The 21,157-nt window shown below is 39.2% G+C and overlaps 1 protein-coding gene across 10 annotated transcripts in view; it reads right to left on the reverse strand.

Moving 5' to 3' along the window:
* Nucleotides 1-407: 407 nt before the first annotated feature.
* Nucleotides 408-21,157, reverse strand: part of LOC146658663 (CUB and sushi domain-containing protein 3-like) — a 257,048-nt gene continuing 236,298 nt past the window's right edge. For 5 of the 10 annotated variants that reach the window (XM_085422376.1, XM_085422377.1, XM_085422375.1 and 2 more), the window contains 9 exons: nt 17,535-17,708; nt 17,050-17,123; nt 15,801-15,912; nt 8,271-8,450; nt 7,881-7,946; nt 5,882-6,040; nt 5,384-5,496; nt 4,550-4,637; nt 3,549-4,041 (listed from right to left, as the gene is read on the reverse strand). In XM_085422376.1, the coding sequence (XP_085278502.1) occupies nt 3,680-4,041; nt 4,550-4,637; nt 5,384-5,496; nt 5,882-6,040; nt 7,881-7,946; nt 8,271-8,450; nt 15,801-15,912; nt 17,050-17,123; nt 17,535-17,708 (1,328 nt within the window). In that variant the 3' untranslated portion in view covers nt 3,549-3,679. The other 5 variants (XM_085422379.1, XM_085422378.1, XR_014913740.1 and 2 more) reach the window with 4 other exon arrangements.

The raw sequence follows: 21,157 nt of genomic DNA on the forward strand, positions 1-21,157 counted from the left end.
TGTCATGAACTTTGAAATTTAACACAGTAACTGAAGCAGGTGGGGTTTGAGATCTAGCTCTTGGGTGTTTTGCAGTTTTTCTGAGCATTGCATGGTCTGATGAAAGATGAAATCCACTCCTGGCATTGTTTTAATACACAAACCTGAATGCTCCAGTCCAACAAATTACCAAAGTTTGCGCTTTTATAGAGGTGCTCACACTTCCAGGTAACCAATTCATCAAGTGTATTTGACTAGCAACACCTGGCTGTTACTTACCTCCTTACTTCCTATTGAATCAGGAAGTGTGCTTATTAAAACTTTCTTTACAAAGCAAATAAACTGCAGTTTAACAGAACCAAGCAAATCAGAAATAAGAATCATCAACACATGTTCATTATTTTATATTTTATATATAAATTAACGATTTATACATTGCTGATAAAGAAAAAATACAAATTTTTTTGATCTTACATGACATTTACATGTGAAATTTTACACAACATATTCAATAACTTACAAATGCTTTAATTGCATAAAAAATATATCTCTTTACAAAAGTTTTGTTATATGTACATGTTCTTATTCACAGGTTTTTGAACGGGATAACAACTGTGTGGTACATTTAAAAGCATTCTACTCTACTCCGGAGTCTCTGGGTGTAAGACTGACCGTATACTGTTTTGACCAGATGCATTTATTATTTTTTTTCATCCATAAGAAATGTGAAACTTGCAAAATATAGTACATATCGATAACACAAGACATCTTGCCAAAGAATGCCATCAAGTATCAAAACTGTATAAATGTACAAAATGGAATAGCAATGACAGGAGTCAACGTAGTGGTACAAAGTACTATAGCAGCAATTGCTATACTGGATCACTTTTTGCCAACATGCACAGTTATGAAACTATGAGCTGCTTTTTGATGCCTCGTCACAGATAAACCCTCTGACATCACTCTGCTAAATCATTGCAAACTGTGCAGATAAATTACACCAGTGTGCAGTTTTACTAATACAATATATGTAATGTCTTTCTTAAAAAACACATGCCCATACAGTATTCAAGGCACTGCAATGATGTAGAAATGTGATGACAGTGTCAAATTCTATACTTTTTTAAAAATATTTAAAACATAACTGGTCTTGGATGGGAGTTTAAAATGAATGGTGGTTCATGTTTAAGTGTGCAAATTCTTGTGTATACTGTACATTTGTTGGCAGAAGCTGATGGTTTCAAAAAAAAATTGTTTCAGTGTTAATAAAACAGGCCAAGGCCGTGTATTCATCAAGTGTCTTAGAGTAGGAGTATGAATAAAGAATATACTGACTAAGGCACGGTTTCCCAAAAGAATTGTAGAACACACACCGCTCTGAAAATTAGAGATGATGGGGTAGTTGCGCTTATTTTGTTTTTAAGAGTTACTCTAACATAAGGCTGTCAAAATATTGATTAACATAATAAAAGGCTCAGGCTGCCCACTCAAATATCATTGCGGAATTTACTGACTTCCAGGCTTAAATGAACTTCTGGGAAACCTGGCCAGTTGTATGTTCTGTGCAGTGTAGTTATTCTTGACCTTGTTTTTTAAGAAAACCTGAACTAATTAGGCAAGCAACTCCTACTTTGAAATTCTTGATATATACAGGCTCAAGGCCAGGGGTTACTTCACTCCAGATTTGGCTCATTTGGGGCACAAAGTTTTTCTGAGAGGCAAAAACCATCAGTGGAAAACCTAGCTACCAGTTTAATAAGTCCCAAAATCACCGATTCACTGACAAGTACAGAACGGTTGGCCTTGTCAAACTGTGCGAACATTTCAGTCAAAAACAAATTCATTGCAAACATCAATAAATACTAATGCTAAATATATCTCTGGTGAAGAAAATGCACTCTGTTGTCGTCAGAAGCCTAAGCCTTGCCAGTGGCACTCGGAAAAGTGTGCTGCACCTCAGTAATTAAATCCCTGGCCATACATTTCCTCAGTAGGAGGTACCACCCAATTAAGAGGTATAATTGACCATATAACTTTGAACAGACTTCAGCATTGACGCTATTCAAAGAGAGCCTGTTTCTCTTCTACCACTTCATCTGCGCTTACACACCCCGCTGCTTGGAAAACAGAAAACAGATTAGATTGATCAACTCACAGTTGAGAGGCTCCTCACCTCCATGACAGAAAAATAATTCTCATCAGGATGATGTAAGACTAAGACGAAAGCAAACAAAACAGCGTAGATCGGGGCTGTTTTGTTTTTTTGTTTAGTTTTTTCTTTTTCTTTTTTGTTGTAACAGAAAACATTAAATTTTTCATTTGGTATTACGAAATAACCCCTCTATATTTATACTACAGAGTATAAAATACTCTATTTTATCTATATGCCGCAGGCTCTTTTATTTATAAAGCCAACACTCACAGAGTGCAAAAAAACACTTCTCTTCACCAGACTAGGGGAAAATCTGAATAGGTGCGGTACCTACTCGTCCTCACTCTTTCATCTTTTACTTTGTGTATACGATCGATCGCAACCACCTTAAAGTGTTGCTGAAAGTGTGCTTTATGTTTCTGAGCAATTCGGTGACTTTAGAAACTGGGAAATATATAAATATGTCTATATATAGTCACGTGAAACAAACCCGGAGAGGTCGTTTTCTCCGGTCCTTTTTCTGATACTCAATAGACATCAAACCATGGTGCAGATGGTGTTGAGATTGGGGTCAAAGCGGACAACTTTCCCCTCAGCAGCTTTCGTGTTCGTGTTATACATGGGATTCTCAAAAGTGGCCTGTCCATTGTTGTTCTCGTGGACAGAGCATCCTGTGTACTGCGCTTTATCTGTTTTCCTGGGGAGAAAAAAAAAAAAGGATGGAAGGGTGCATATTAGTTAGACATAGTAAGCCAATTATCTACCATCCTTCCAAACATATAAACACTTTTCCATTATCTTGGTCCGGACTGCTGTAGCTGGTAAATGAGACTGAATTGTAATTACTGTTGAAAAGAGCAGTCAGAGGTGCCCTGTGCCATTTCTCTGGTAGGTAACATAATGAGTGCAAAATTTGCATGAGTGCAAAATGTGCATGCTATGCTCTGAGAGCTATTCCGTTTAAATTAAGGGGAAATCCTTCCATCTGCACACAATACACACCCTGTGCATTACTTACACGTGTGAACATATAGCAAATTACGCTTTGTATGAAAGCCATTCTCATTAAAAAACCTAAAGCATGCTGCTGTGTAATACACTTTAGATGGTAATACGTTGACTAATATTGCATCAGGCTTTGGAGTCTCTCACAAGTAAGTTACTGTATTGAGTGAGGAACTTTACTGCGATAAAGCAGACTCTGGAAGTGGGCCGCTGTGTACCATCCACTACTGGCTGCAAATGTGAAGACATCTAGAAATATCTGGGAGTCTATAACTTTGACATCAAGTGTGTAGTAAATTACTAAAGCTCAACCTGGGAACACAGACTCTACATTCTTTCACATGTGGGAACCAAAGAGATGTCCACTACGGCAGCTAGTGTGGCAGAAACCAGGGTCCACTACGTACCGCTGCTTGTAGAGATAGAAACCGAGGCCTGCAAAGATGAGAGCAAAGAAAGGCACGAGGATGGCGACAGCGACAGAACTGCTGTTGGTGGAGCCGTTGGTTTCAGGGTCGGTGAGCGTAATGTTCTCTCTCACGCTCAAACCTGCGACATGGCAAACGCAACATTTAACCAGAGGAAATGAAAAACAGAGACTGTATGCAGGATATGCATTGGAAAAAAAAATGCAAAGAACAAAATAGAGAGACAAAAAACCAGAATGATACATATCTGTTGGTGGTAATGACGACGATGATGAAAATCATAAAGCTGGAGTTGGAGACACAGCAGCCAGATGATATCCATAATGATCATACTGATGATGATCACTGTGACTGCTATAATCTCCTGGAGACCATCATATGATGATGGCAGCGTTAATGTAGAGCACACACAAGTGAAGGGCAATGATGGTGGAGTGGATAATCTGCTGCTCGCTGTATGGTTGAGGTAAGAGGTGGCTGAAAGCAGGTACGAGGAGTAAGGCACTTTAAGTGTATGAATGCTGCCAGTATAATAGTATAACAGCCATATTATTCATATAGTATCTCAGGTAGTAGTTGAGTTTTTTTTAAATAATACTTTACATGAATGCCTTTAAAAGTGTCTTTGGTGCATGTGTGCTGGAGTTAAGTGTCCTTCTCCAACCTCTTCAGCTCAGATATCGAGACAAATTTAGCCTGTCACGAAGGAAAGTGACAAGCAACAACCCCCCGCTAAGGTTTAAATACCTGGGACTGAATTAGACTCTTGATTTTGAGGTGAAACATTTTCAAAAAACTTAAACAAGCTCTTAAGACTACCATGACCTGGATGACTGAGAACCTACACAGATATTCCACAGTAAAGTTTGAAAATTCATGCAAATTAATCATACACAACATGTTATTAAAAATGGAAAATGATTAGATGGATGTGTGACAGATGGCAATGAGGATTACTGTATTGGAAGGGGAAAAAAATGCATACCAAGTCGCTGTAGCCCAAACTGTCCGTAGTCTTTACTCTGTATGAAGCCTTGGAACACATAGCTACCGCCCTCAGGCTCAGCTGAAACCTGGCAGAAATGCATAACGGAGGTCTTGAAAAACAGTGCTTTGTTTCATCTGCACAAATAAAATCTGTGACACATCTGTTCTACGCGTCATCAAAAACCTCTGCTATACCGTATTTAGCACGACAGCCGACAGATTCTGTCGTGCTACATTCAAAAATAACACCCTTGTTTCTCCGAAACTCTTCTGCAGAAGCTGTGAGCTATGCTATCAATAGCTCGGCGGTGTGCAGCCTGTCAGTGGCTGTTATTAAGTGGACCTTGAAGTTTATTTTAGAAAAAGAACTTCAAATTTAACAACCAAAATGATTCTGCAGTTGTTCCGGGTCCCTTAGATCTCAGGTGTACGTCTGAGCTTATTCAGCAAATTGTCAGTGTAGGTGCAGCGAAATGGTTTGTACACCGCGCCTGATGCATCTGAGGTTGAGCCAGTGTAAACATGCACCAGCGGTAACACACAGTAAGCCGAGAAATTACTATTCTGCTTGTGAGGACATTCTTTTCTCATATGTTATGATTTTTTTTATATCTCTTGGCGCTCTTAAGTAGGATCACAGCAAACAATAAGGACACAGCGGTTTCATTAAGTCCAGGGGAGGCTTATTTTTGGCTTCCAACTAGTTATAGCCCATTTCTCTCGTCATTCTATCTGTCTGACAGACTTAATAAAATAAATTACAGCTGCAGCGCCTGCTTTTTGTTCTCCAAAGATTACTTCCCGTGTGATTCAAATTCCTGTTTACACTCACAAATCCGTCCATTGCCCAGGTCTCATCAGTAATCCTGCTCAAGGAGCTGTGGGCCACTGCTCTCATCTGGTACAGCAGGAGCATTAGCCGTGCCTCCTGGCGTTTGTAGACTCCTACAAGGTAAGGACAAGAAGAGAAATGATGCGAGTAAAGAGATGAGGCAATGAGTGTGGCAGAATGATAAAAGCAGAGAGAAGCGAGCGGGGAAAATGAAGAAAAGCCGGAGAAGAAAAGAAGAGGTGAGAAAAGAAGAAACAGCTGGGGGAGGAGGGGAGGAGACGAGTGACTCTTGAGTGGGCAGTTAGTCAGTCACTCGCTGCAGACTGATACATCCGTCTTTAGTGCCAATAGTTAATTTCCACTCTCATGCATGAGATCATTTGGTGATTGACTGATTGACATGAGGCATCCTCAAAATAAATGGAAGTGACACACAGATTTGTTGAGGGGCGGTTAGGGGGGAGGATGTAGAAGACAGATGATTTATTGATGACTCACCAGAGAGCAGAAACTCCATGCTACTGTCTCTTAAAGTTACATTGACTTTTCCCGTTGTGGCATTAAAGCTGGCGACTGTTAAAGTCATTGGCTGCTTTTGGCCCTTGTAATCATATGAACCCTTCCAGATGAAATCAGGTGCAAAGACGTCATCGGGAACTGTGGGAAAATGAAACCTCGCTAAGTAATGTCAAAACATTTTGTCATTAAAAAAAATTACATCAAATTAACTCCTGGGGAACTACTGGTTCAAACACGTATATTTTAAACATCAAGTCAACATCATGGTTGTAATTCAAGCCGACTCCAACGCTGCAAAAGGGTAATTAGAAACGGCGTGGAATCAACATAACAGACAGCTGATAACAATCTCGTCATTCAATTTGAATATCAAGTTCCTTATATGCTTTGACAATCTCAGCCAGTGATAATTAAATACAATTTTAAAGCGATAACTGTAGGCTTGCTCTGTGAAATCGGCAGAAACTTTTAATATTATGCAGTGGAAAAACTTCTTCTAGCCTGCAAGAACGCAGAAAGGTGACGCTTTGTAGTTAATAGCAGGAAAAAACATTAATCTTGGTCTGAATAATAACCTAGTAATTACTGAAGAAGTGGGACTTGGTAGCTTGGGTCAATGGTGGTCACTTAATTTGTGTAAAGATGAGAATTGAAAATGCTAAAAAATAAAACAGAAACCTCTTTTTTGTGTTTTGCACAGACCCCTGGACAGATTTTCTTCTGTGTTTAAATGTCTTAATGCACTCTACTTTACTTATTTTTTAAAATTTCAATTTAGGCTTCCTGAGTAAATATGAACAGCTTACCTAGCCAAAGTATTTAGTATTGATAACACAAGCCTTGATGATACAGCCTTGATATGTACAGGCTTTACTGACAACATTTGAAGCAGCCTCTTTAGTTTTACAGTGATATGTTGGTATATGCTACGTGCTTATATCTAACATGGACACAGTGATGGTGCCTACAATACAGATACCATGTTAACAATCTTACATTATGTTAGCATATCAGAATCTGCTGAATAACAGTTCAAGTACAGTTGAAGCTGACAGAAAAACATAATAGTAAAGAGCTTTAGTGCTCAGTAAGAATAGAAAAGTACTAAATAAGTACCAGTCCATTTGGCAAGGATGAAGGCTGTCCTAAAGGTCTGGAAAGAACCTGGCAGTAAAAATACAGATTTCATTCCGGGAGGAAGCTTCATGTTGGAAAGCTTCATGTTTGAACCACATATGCATCACCAATTAATTACAATTTCTATTAGCATATTCTAAACGAACACATTTAAATTTTTTTCTTTAATGCGTTACAGTGCTCTTCGATGCTCAAGGCAAATTCAGAGACTTTAGTATATTTTCATCATAATTACAGCATAAATTTACATGCATGTATTGTGGTACAGTTTTACAAGTAATTACCATGCTGCACCATTTTCTATTACAGATGAAACGCGTCGTACGTATATTATGCGAATATCGCTCCCTATTATGACCTGTTAATTTTGCCTGGAACAAATTGGATTTAAATCTTGTTTTGCAGTAATTATTTGCTCTAAATGACTCTGAAAGAGGCATATATTGAAATGGAAAAAGGAAACCTGCTGTATTTGTAATATAGCCACGGACAAATATGCACCACGCTCTACACCAATAATTTTCATCATTTTAATAATTCTCCTCTACGGCGGAACCTATAACCTGCAATACTACGCTACAACACTAGGTTTTGTGCAAGAGGCAATACATAATTATTATTTATGTGATCTGATGAAGATAAACATTGCTCACACTATGCAGAGTGCATACAATGAAAAAGGGCGAGCGTTGGTTGTACGGAGATGATTTTTTCCTGCTGTTTAAGAAACAAAATGTTTCTGTGCAGCAGTTAATGCCGAGCCTATCAAACGGCAGATGCAGTACAGGATTGTCGACTTCTGCATGTATTAAATGGAAAGCTCGTACAGTTCAATACTCACCGTTTATTTTAGGGCTTGGTGTTCCCAGTATATGTTTGACAGTTTTCTCATGCGATTTGGAACCGGCTGAAAAGAACATAAATATATCTGTCACAAAGATATTGTGATACGCAGCAGGGTCTAACAGCTGGAGGATGTTTCCAAAACAAATAGCACTCAGCTGTAACATACTGCCTGCATTGTACTTTTCCCTCTTTTGCTAAAACCTGTGGTGGCTATGCTCTAACGCTAACATTGATGAAACTTTGAGAAACTTGCTGGCAGTTATACGATAGGCTCACAGAACGCACCTCGTTATCGTTTTGGATGATTTATCTTTAACTCCAACTCTTTCCCTTCTTACCACTTTTTCAATCATTTGCCCCCCGCAGACCTTTGCCAGCCACGTACCTCTGCACACGGGCACCTTGCCAGTCCAGCTGCCGTCGGAGCGGCAGACACGGTGCTCTGAACCTCCGGAGAGGAAATAACCTGGCTGACAGGTGTACACCAGGGTGTAGCCGTACGAAGGCAGGTCTAGACCCATGACGTCAGCGTTGGCTGGGCTCCGCGGCTGCTTGCAGGAGTGAGCTGGATATCAAGCAGAGGAGCAATGTGTTAGTACACACACATTCACATCACAATCCCAGACATGCATACAAATAGAGTCGTGCACCACACACACACACACACACACACACACACACACACACACACACACACACACACACACACACACACACACACACACACACACACCTCAGAAAGATGTACAGATAGAGAAAAGATAATTAAGCTCTCACTAGGGGGAGGAAGAAGAAGATACAGGGGGTGGGTGGGGGTAAAAAGGGAAGTACGCATATCTTACAATTTAATTGAGTGCAGGCAGCTATTAGGAAGCATGCTGATACTTTAATATGTTTATGTTTATGTTCTAATATGAATACAATCTTGTGGGTTAGGATATGCACTGCTTAACTTTACACTGAATTTTCCTCCAACGTGAGCGGGAGCCAAATTATATCCAAACCTTAACTGTGTCAGCTACCGGTCACAGATTGCAAGCAATAAGGAATGCCTGCGTTTAAATGCTATAGCAGTGCAACACAAGGTCTAGGTGAACTCATTGTTATTCAGCTAGCAGCTGAAAACCCCCCAAAACATTTGGAGGTGTTTGTGTATATCTTGAAATAATCGAAAATGTTCAAGGGCAGGACCGAGCTGGTCTAAGCTCACTGGTGTCCTTGTGGGAAAGAAAAGTGCTGAAGCAAACGTTGTTTTAAACCTTGTGAGAGCATACAGCATGAGAGCGTGCATGTACGGTGCAGCCTGGGCTGACTACATTGAGGAAAAAAGTGTGAGAGCTCCATGACAACGAATGACCAACCACTAAATAGTTTGTCATGTTTTATTTGGAAAGAATAAAATTCAGAAAGTGAAATCTCCCATCCACAAAAGTGTTGAAATGTGTTTTGTCTCCTGTCTTCTGTTTCCAAAAAGTATATTGTTTGTTTGACATGTTTTCTTGTGAAGCACTTTGTAACAGCGTTTTGTCTTAAAAAAGTGCTATATAAATAAATTTTACTTACTTACTTTTACTAAAACAAAGCAGGGAGAAATTTAGGATAGCATTTAGACGAATAACAAACTGGGGGCAAACACTGTTATTGTCGTGTTGCCAAAACACCAGTGTCTTATTTAGTCTGAATTAAATATCTGAATACACTGATTACACTTAGCTTAAATTTTCACTTCAACAGTCTCTCCCTACAAAACAAAAGTTTATGCAAATCACCCTACAAACCAAAAAAAAAACTGAGCATTCAGCCTCTGAGGCATCGACCATAATGTGAAAACAGCGAAATAATTTTGCAGTTTGTGAGTGAAAGAATATGTTGCCAGCTGTCAAATGGGAGACAGCTGCAAGTGAGTCACAGTACCAAATCAGTTCTTCATGGCGTCTTAACGACATTAGTGGCAATAGGGTGTGGAAGGGATGCCAGGATGAAACCCAGTTTGGGCTTTATGAAAGACGAGCAGACTGCTGGAAATTCCTCTTTCTGGATATTACTGCTGCTGGTGTTTGAGAAATGTTCAAGTAGTATTATATATGTGGGTGAGTGTGCATGTCTGCAAGCACAGTGTCCATTTTCTAGGAAGTTAAAGAGGCCCGTGAAGGTAAAGGTTGTGTTGAAATTTAGCAGAAAGCTCATCTAATGCATCATATACTTATAACTGGATGTAACAATTTAGCATGCATTAGAAAAAACTGTTTAAATCAACCGCGTGTGCCACACAGAACTTTTTTAATGAGGTGGTTTTTATTTACACAGTGCAAAAAAAAAGAGAAAGAAAAACCAAAACTACCTCTTTCAACGGGTTGTAGATATTAAAGCTAGAAACATAAAGCTATATTCCCTCCCTACTGCCTGAGGACAAGTCTAAGTAACTCCTTTAAAATGACTGTCAGCATATGTCCAGTGTGGTGCACAGTTTGTAGACCATGAATACTAAAGGCACTTACAAGGCCTGTGAATTGTACCAAACACATATCATGTTCCTCATCAGATTCAGCTGACAGTTTATTTACACTTCAAACGGCACAGTGGGCTTTACTTCTGAGATTACAAGGAGCCTCAAAGAACAGTTTTTGTGTCACACGACAACATGCAATGTTCTTCATTCAACGCTGCTATCTCTTAGCTATGGGGCTAGGGATACAGACTGAGAGGCAGAGGTAGATAGAGGCAGACACAGAGAGACAGCCATGCTGATGGATTTCTGTAAGGGACAAGAAGGTCAGCCAGCTTTAGTAACAGCAGGCCACGGTCGATAGCATAAAGTTAACTTTTAATCTGTTACAATGTTTTCTTTTCTTGTAACACACAACTTTATTTATTACAAGCAATCTCATTAATCTGTAGACATACATACAGGTCTTTCAGTTTTTCGATTTATTCAAGTTTTTTATATATTAGAGAATGAATAATAATATTGTTATATAACAATATAATCTGATAGAGATAACAAGAGTAAGAGCCAGGAATATTAAATTCTGACTTGCGTCCATTGCATCACTTGCATTAAATGTGTTGATAATCCCTCCAAGTTTTTGCTTTTGCCAACTGTATAAGATTGGTTGGCTTCACTTTTAAATCCATTAAGTGGCTTCACAGTAACAGAGGACCATTTAATCATAGAGAAAGGTATTTTAGAGGATTTATGACTGTGTTTTGACCGAAGGTCACAACAGAGTGTTGGATCCACACAAAAGCACTCACACTGAAATACATATACATAACCACTAGGGGTGGGGGAAAAAATCGATACTGTGTAGTATCGTGATATTTTGTTTGCTAATAATGTATCGATACAGGGACAGCAGAAATCGATATTTTGTTACAAAAAAAGTTTTTGTGCTCTGACTTCAGAGCACGTTGATCAGCTCCTTTTTCTGAGCAAGAACCCTGACATTCCTTCACTGTCCAAATGTGTTTAACTTTTTTTTGGCAGCAATAAACATGACAGTTTACTTATTTTAATTTAAGACATGTTTTATTTTAATTAAGTTTAAAACTTTTTTATTTAATGTAAAATTATATTTTGTTTTAATTTACTTTCAAATTCTTCAGTTGCTGAAGGGGCTGCATGGTTTTCATAAATTGCATAGTTCAGAATAGCTATAATTGTACCAGATGGTTGCATTCAGTTAAGTTGGACTAGACTGTAATACAAACCATTCAGTTTGTCAACAATAAAACTGACTGAAATGAGAGAAAGACTGAGTGCGAGACTTTGATATTAGATAAAATGAATACTGATAAAGTTTACCTTTATGTACAGAATCTGAATATCGCAGATATTTTAAAAAAAATCGCAATAATATCGTATCGTGCATTAAGTATTGTGATAATATCGTATCGTGGGATGTATGGTGATTCCCACCTCTAATAACCACTGTTTATCCACAATGTTTTTTTGGGCCAGACACCCCACTGGGCCTGTGTAACCATCTCCAGGCATGAACGCATAAAAAATTACTTGGCTGTCATTAATTTACTGGACAATGATTCGCAGTTTTATTAAACCAAAATCTTTTTTTTTTGTATCTCCCATTCATAGCAACCACATGCACTATTTAATGACACATGCTATTGCAAAAAACATTCAGGCTGCTCAGTCCTAATGCTAGGAGTTACAATTATGAACCAACACAAGCAAGTTTAACTAACAGCACAGCACACAAGTTATTGTTCAGGTCCCTCCTGAATACATCATTTACCTCTGGGCTAATGACAACAGCAGAAGCTAATTGGAATCTAGTTAACAAACCTGAGGTTCAATCAATGAAGCTTGATTGGAGGTGTGGGTTAGAGCTACTGTGACTTATAAAAAACACATCTCGAGTTTTCTATTCACAAGAAGCCTGTGCCAGTGTGAACTGTGCCATAGTGAAAAGAGATTCTACTTGCACAAAAAAATTTATATGCATGACCTTCAGATTTAGAGAAGTCTTTCAATAAAAAATATTAGGAAAACAGTGTGGCATGAATGCATGATATCTGATGGATGTGATGCTGCCTGCCAGTTAATAAGCTAATGTGCCACAAAGTTTTATGGCAAGCTAACCTACTGACGATTAGAGTATTTAAATGACCAATGTTAATGTAGCATTAGGCTAAGAATGTTTCTCAGTCATTTATTTTGAGGGTCTTTCCTTAAACTGTAGGGTAAAAGATAGCGGTGACTGCCAAACATAAATTCTGTATTCTAAGACTGTGTTTTCAATTCCAGCTAACAATGACAAGAGGAGGTCAGGGGTAAAATCAATACATTTTTCAAGCCACTACAGGTGATGGAACAAGGGCAGAGAGCAGCTCCTGAAAAGTTGCAACCACAGTAGGCACACCCTGCAATGAAACTGCACCTGCTGAACAGCCCAAGTCAAGAAAATAAAGCAAAAACCTTAAAACATTGTTTTTTTTAATATATTATTTTATGCCCATTCAAGTAATTGTGGCTGGTGGGATGTTCTGTTGGTACACAATATTCAAAAAGGTTGCTCGCAGCTTCTTGAGGACTAATCACTGCAGTAATGTGCACGGCGGGAATATTCAGGAAGCAAATCAAATCAATATCCAGTAGGCATAAACATGGCTTATATTTTATTTTTCACTCTTTCAGTATAAAAATATAAACTGTCTTTAGAGAAATGTAGAGATTTACTAAAGTTTAAGACTAGGTTGAGGCATTAACATTTCTTGTTTTGTCAGGTATGGTGGAAGTCATTAATCCATTATTAATCAATTAAGGCTGAAACCTTAATTACCATATTTAAAAACAAAGCAGGTAAACACGAATTTTAATGAGTTATGTAGCATAAATTTGCCTAACAATTGACTGAATCGTGTCCTCGGCTTCTGCTGTCCGTCTCGTGGCAGATAAAAGATGACGAAGAGCTTTAAATTAAGCACGGATATAAATTAAGAATATATTGTTACGCATTAGGCTTCCTCAGAAAATAATGAAGAGAACTAGTGTTTAACAAAGTGAAAGGGACTTCAAATTAATCTTCTCGTCTAGTGATTTGTTTTCTATTTTATTTTCGTGTTATAATATTTTCCTTTGTTAGCAGCAGAGTCATCTCGACTTTTTTGAAGACTCACAAAGCGGTGCAATACAGACTATATGTGTTTCACTCTGTAGCAATCATTTAACTGCATATAGATATTAATCCTCACCAAACACAGCTGCTCCCACACCTCCGGCAATACGATGTCAGTCTTTTAGTTAAAAATCACATTTTTACATATGAGTTTTATAATTTATAATAATATTGATTTAAATCTGCTCTGACTGCTGCTCTATTTTTGGGTATCCATCACAATGCTCGCAATAAATGCCATTAAGGAGTCAGGGGAGGTGCAACATCCTGAATTATTCTATAGCGAGCAGGATGACAGGGTCAGCAGTTTGAAGATAGAGGTGGAGCAGGAAGGGCTGAGGAGCTGTCAAGTGTAGACAGGTATGTTTTTTTGTAGTCTTTTCTGCTTTCAGCTGAAGTTTTGAGAACAATCTTAATTTAAAAAAAATCTTAATTTGAAAAAGAATCTCTGCACAACAACTGACTTTATATACAGTACTGCGTAAATGTCTCTTCTTTATATTTTGACAGGTTCATAATGGGAAATACGTGCAGGTATTTATTGAATATGCATATGCAAACATGTGCAAACATACATGAAAATACAGTATATAAAGCAACACCAGAGTTTGTACAGTTCTAACGAGCCTGAAAGTCAATATTTGGTACCACATTTATTCTTCAACACAGCCTGAACTCTTACGCAGCATTGGTGTCATTTCTTCAAGCAGTCTTCAGGAATATTTCTTCCTGAAGGACATTCAAAGCTCTCCTTTTGATGTTGGCTGCCTTTTGTTCTGTCAAAATGATCCCACACTGCTTCAATATTGTTGAGGTCCGGGCTCTGGGGAGGCCAATTCATGACTGGTAGTTTTCCAGTGTGTGTTTTTCTATCTAGGGAAGCTTTTGCTGCATTGACAGTATGTTTGGGGTCTTGCTAAAAAATGAAGCTGTTATCAATCGGACTCTTTCCAGACGATATTACACGATGAAAATCTGACCGTACTTTTCCACGTTCATATTTCCAGCAATTTTGACAAGATTCTGAACACAACTGGCTGAAATTCATCTCCAAACCACGACAGAACCTCCACTGTGTTTTATGTGCACTTTTGCACCTCTCTCCTGACCTGTCCCGTGCATATTGATGACAATTTGAATCAATTCGAATCAAAACTTTATAATATGAATCGATCACTCCATGAGACCTGATTTTCAGTCCGGTGTGCCTTTAGGAATTAGGTGCCTTTTTCCATGCTTGAATTATTCACCAGTCAGTGTAAAGTAGCATTATAAAATCCTCTAAAACTGGTCAGGTACAAGTACTGGACTGATAATGAGTTGACCTGAACCTAGAAAGACCTCTAAAGTGTGAGATTTTATTTTTAATAAAACATATAAAACATCAAATTTCAATTAAATCATCATGCTCTGAATATAATGAACCTTTAACATGAAATTTTAATTTAGTACAGTGGCATCAAGTTTCTATTGAAACAGCTTCTGTCAGGTTTACCTGATTTGTTTTTAGCTGAGTGTATGAACAACAAAAACACAGCAGGCACATATTCAAGGTTTCACTATTCGTCTTAAACTCCTTCTTCTCCCACTACAGCAGATGCACAGACACACAGGGCTGCAAGGAAGGCAGAGGACGCGGGGCAGGTATTACAATGCCTCAGCTTGCTTCCTCAGCGTAAATGTCTCTGGGATTTGAACGGATGCCGTATATTTTTGTAGTTATGAAATCAAGATTACGAAATATCATCTGAAGCACATTATCATCACACAGCTGAAGTGTTTACATTGTGGGTGCTTAATAAAATGGAGTTTATTATAAGAAATGTTCCAGTAAAAAAACCCACTGTAGCTGAAAGGGTTTTACTAGGATACTGGACTACATCACATTTTAGAAAACCACTTATCTTGGCAAAGTGAATGGGCTAAACTACACGGCCATAGTTTGGTGTCGGTCGACTTTTCGGGGAGTTTAAACAGAAGGACAGTGATCACAGTGTTCAGTACAGTCTCAGGATGATGGCAGGTTGATTGAGGGGCAAGCTGCAATCTACTGGGAGGCCAGAGGTTATGGCAGGATTGAGCGAATGTGAAAAGTTGCTGAGGGGAGGTATCGACAGTGCGAGGATGGGTGCTACGGGTGTTGAGGAAAAGCAAAAACAGAGCGTCTGGAGCAGTCGGCAATGCGGATAAGCAGCGACAAGATGCCAGAAGGAGTAGTGAAAAACAACAACGAGTGATGTTAAGATATAGTTAGAGCATAAGGAACAAGCACTTACAGATGCAGGCTGGCTGGGTGCCAGTCCAGGTGAGATCTGGCAAACAGAGCCTTGTGGTGGAGCCCTGCAGTATGTGTCCCTGCTGGCACTGGAAGTCGACTCTGCTGCCCACCTGGCCACCAACAGACCGCACACAAAGTGAAAAAAGTCAATACAATGATGCAAATGCCAATAGGCTCCTAGCATCAAACTAAAGAGCCTGGAAAAAACACAGTGCACACCAAAGTTTTTTTTTCACTTTTTTAATGATTATCTGTAGCGTGTAGAGGCAGATGGAGGCTATTCCCAGAGGCGATGGCCCATGTTTGTGTTTGCAACTGATGCACAGACATTAAAGAGTGAGGAAGATGACTTTCTGGTTAAAATATTCAACTGCTTTCTGTTCTGCTAATAAATGACTTTTATTTCCTGCTACCATCCCAGTCGACTCTTTAAAGACATCATCAACAGTGAATTTTCTCATTCGGTAGTCTCAGGATATTGGTAAAAATGTTCAGTAATGCAGAAAAATGCAAGACTACAGCCATTACAAGCACTTATCTAAATAAGCTCCCAATGCTTTCATATGGGATAAATTACATATCACACATTCAGCTGAATGTCGTGGAGAAATTGCACTTGTAAGTGACACTCTAAAAGCAATAGGGAGGGCAAAAATAAAGCGAAACACACAGACTGAAAGCATCTCATCTCACTGAGCACAGATCAATGGTCATACCACCAGTTACTTATTTATTTATTTTTTTAAGATGCATTTTTTTCCTCCCTCACATCTCCCCACGGACATTCCAGGGGGTTGAAAAATCCAGTTGGTTTAAGGGGAATTATATGCACGCACTTCTCTGCTACATCCTTGCACCCACATAACATCATCCAAAGGAATACATGATAACTGTACCTACAAAAATCCACTGGATATTGCACATTTAGAAGAAAACGAAGGGTGATTAACACATCAGAGTTACAGTGAGTGCTACTTTGATTGGGTGCTTTGTGTTCACAGCTGTATACCTGTTAGATATAGTGGAAAATGTGGAAATTCTAATATTTCAAACACCTTTATACCATAAATTCTTAAACAAAACACACACACACACACACACACACACACACACACACACACACACACACACACACACACACACACACACACACACACACACACACACACACACACAATCACCCCAGAATTAAAGTGCCTATAGCCATTTTTATGAAATGCATTCATTGCAATCTTTGCTCGGTTCACCTTAAAGCCTGTTGAGTAATTCATGAAGCCATGCTCAGGTGTCCCCGGGTTTTCACACGTGGTTCTCGTGGGCTCTGGAAAAATTAGAATGTGACAGTGAAAAAAAAAGATTTCTCTCTGGAGTTTCATTACTGATGTGGCGCAGTAACATGACTGGAAATAAAATGCATTTCTTGGTTTTCAATTTTCTTTAAATTGCAAAAAAGCACTTTATTTTATGCATTTTCAAATATTTCCTTAGCAGCTAACATCAGATGAAAATAAAGAGGCACATAAATGATTTTTATACTTTGATTTAGTTTTACACCAGATGGCAACCTGATTCTCATTCACCTTCAGCCCTTTTGTTCTTTATGTTTTTGTGCATTTGTTTGCTGTAATATAATTAGGAATGAAAAATGTAATTACAGTGGAAAACTCCAAAACTGTTTTCAAACACTGAGATTTTCTGTGTTTAGGTGAATCAGCGAGTTTTGTTTCCTCACCTATACATCGGGGCTGAGATCCGCTCCAGGTCCCGTCTTCCTGGCACATGCGAGTTGTTGACCCGACCAGCACGTAGGGGGCACTGCAGCTAAACGTGACCTCTGACTTGAAGATGAAACTGCGTCCTTCTCGCCTTCCTTTGGGAGGCGTCCCAGGATCACCGCAGAACTTGGCTGCAGAGGAGGAAACGTGTAATATTGCTGATACCGCTCCTGATCAACAACAGCAGCACAGATGTTTCTGTAACCATACAGGACGTATCCAGGTGCAGTGTGAAGGATATATTCTGTTCGTGTGATTACAAATGCAGAAAATGATCTAGCTCCTTTTTAAAATTCAAACATCTGTCTCTTTTCTGCTGCATAACACAAAAGGAAGACTGCATGCAGAGAGTCAACTGAAAGCATTGTTCAGCTGAGTCTTCAGTATTATATTCACAACTAATAAGCTATGGGGGCTTCTTCTGTACCCACACATGATCAGACCACAGGAGCCAACACTGGTTTTGATTGCTGCTGTGAGCTTTGCTGTTTTTGATAGGCTTTTTATTACATCCTCTTTATTCACGTTCCCGCCTGTAAAAATCAGTGTCTCTCTATATGATCCGCAAATTCTTCAAGGACTGAATTATTCAAATTGCATTGACATTATGCTTGTTGCACAAAGTCTTTTGCCCATTTTTTATTGCGTGTGGGCAGATGCATTGACGTCCTTGTCTCTGGATGAATTACTCTGTCTCTTTTTTTTATTATTTTTTGTTTCCAACACTCAACCTTGCTGGTGAGGGCTAATGGTGGGTATGTGCATATTCATTTTGACAGCAAAGAGGGAGTGAGAGAGGGGCGACGGCTCTCAATTTGAGATCAAAATAATTAGCAAGTGAATATTAATTTCTCTGACAGGGCCTTGAGGTTAACACAACTACAGCCATCTGCTGCTGTTGCTCTCCAGGCCCCTTGTATGATATCATTTTTTTTTTAAATGAGACTGAAGCCACAACCTCAGCAGATGATTCCCAATGGATTGCCACTGTGGCTCCCTCAATTTATTGCTTATAGACATCTAATCAAACTGACTGGAGTGATTTAGGCTGAATGGTTGTGATGTCCAGAGACAGTCTGCTAGTTTATTTTTCTGTCTTTTCTTTATTTAATGTTTGCACCTAGCAAGCCACTATAACCAAGTGGATCAGTGAAAGATACTTGTTGGATGTGGAGGATCCAGAAATGCTCAGTGCGTGAGAGTGCAGAGGTGAGAGTCACCGTCTTCAGTCACGCAGCCAGAGCACTGTGGGATCAAGTCTGTAATAAGGCAGGCACTGCTTCTCCAGACCTGACATGTGCTGCTACATGGAGGCCTGGAGACAGATAAGTTCTTGTTTGCTCTTTTCCCTTAAAAAAAAAAAAAAAAGCCAACAGGGTTTTCTCACTTCCAATATCTGACACAATAGATATCGAGTAAAAGAAGTGATTAGAATCCAGCCCATCCAGGGATGTCTGACTAAAGCCATTACTGGAAATACTGTTAGCTGAGGAAAAAAAATCCTTGGATTTAGGGATGGATCTTCTCCTGGAAAATGTGTTTCCCTATCCTTTAGACCCCCAGTGAAAATGATGCATTGCAAGCTTCTGCCCCCTTGTTTGCAGCGGTTTACCCATTTTTGATATGACAGCAAGCAAAGATGCAAATTCGGTTCCAGATCTGAAAAATGATTCTTGTCATTTCAAAAAAGGCATCGTAAGACTGTATGCAGATGGCACTTTGGAGGGTTGACAATACAGGCCAACCAGGTGACATGCACATCAGTCATGAGCTTTAGGCTGCGGGGAAATAATGTACTGTTTTATGGATATATAAAAGAAATGGCCCCAGGCCAAACCAAGCTCAGCATATTTAATGTGCCTGTGTGTTCCTGTGTATGTATATGTGTGTTGATGGAAGACTGAGAGAGACTAGTCAAAGTTTTTCTCGCTCTTTCCACAGCCACACTCTTTCCTTGATGAATTATCAATGCTTTAAGGTAATCATTATGCAGAGGCCACATTCAAAGTTGCATCCCTGCAGACGCATGAACTAGCATTCTCAAGCATTGAATTTAGGAGATTCATATGTGTTGTTATAGAAAGCAGGGCCATGCATCTTAATCCTGTCTGGCTAAAGAAAGTTCAACTATTAAGAAAAGACTTGCTTTGCTGATTCATTGCACCTCCTGGAGTTTTGCTGAACTGTATTTCAAGAGAAAGTGCTGAGTTGAAGTTGATAAATTGCAGTTATATATTTTTTTAAACAGACAGCAGTGCAGCCATGCTGTATGTATACTAAACTGCTAGGCAGTATATTTAAAATGATTTCATACCATACAAAATATAACAAACTTATCAGGTCTGATTTGCAGCAAATCTGTATGATGTAGCTAAAAGGAATTTGATGATTCGTCCCGCTGACTTTATGATTCTGTTGGGAAATCTCCTCAGTAAAGATGGTAACTTAAGAAAATATTTAAGATTATCTTTATAGTTGCAGCTAATGCACAGATACAAAAATACTGCAGGCATATGGGCATTCACAGCTTGCCTGTGAAAATGGAGAGCGTCCCAGTAATAATGGCCAGTACCATAAACAAACTTTGACCACAGAAGAATTTACCTCTAATGACTTCTCAACTGATAATAACCACCAGCGCAGACTGCTGTAGATAGTGCATTGTTGTCACTTTAAAGCACAGATAATAGCCTTTTCTACACCAAACATGATCAGCATTTTTTCCCCTTTGTCTTCCCGTTTTAATGACTCGTTTATTTTCCTTGGTAAACCTCAGTGATTTATCATATACATGTTCCTACCGCGAGTAATGTAGCAGGAGAGCCAAGTTCTCCACAGAAGTTGGTTATTGGTCACACTCGGTGATATTTATAGTGCATTCCTCTCAATTTGTGTCAATTTAGCACAATCACTAAAGCATGAATTCTGCGTTGTGAGTGATAGGGCTATTAAATATAATTACCAATTCAAAAACAAGTCTCTGCCCAGATACACTTAACAGTATCATGGAACATAAAGGTTACTCACTCACGTTGCTGCGGGAGGTTGTTTTGGGGTAGCTGATGTGGAAAAATGATTGTAGTGTGCTGAGGGATGACTCCGCTCACCATAATTGGAGTAGACAACTTCCAGACATTAATCAGGTGGAACCTTATCCATTTTACGAACAGGCGACATGTTTTACTCTTAGCAGGCAAACAAAGATACAAGCGTACCTCAATACAACATGCATTTGGTTACTCAGCTTTGCTAGAGCACTATCAGGGCATGGCGCACAAATATGGTCGTTTTCAGTTAAGCAGGGTATAAATCAGAAAGCAGCGCGCATACTGACTTACAGTAAATGACTGCTATGTGGCCACTGAGTACAGCAAATGGCTACAAGCGGTACTATGCTTCTAGTAGCGTGGCCACAAACACGAGCAGTCTGTCAGCTGCATTTCAGAAGCTAAGTACCCAAATGGGCCCGCGTTCGCCTGACTGAAGATGGCCACAAGCAATGAACTCTGTCATCAGCATCAATTACAAGAGAGCACAGCAGCAAATGCACTATTTTCAAATGGGCTCAGGGGGCTTTATA

Source organism: Rhamphochromis longiceps, linkage group LG11, assembly GCF_057381845.1.
Source record: "Rhamphochromis longiceps isolate RC_006_pf linkage group LG11, R_longiceps_female_GT1.1, whole genome shotgun sequence".
NCBI lineage: Eukaryota > Metazoa > Chordata > Actinopteri > Cichliformes > Cichlidae > Rhamphochromis > Rhamphochromis longiceps.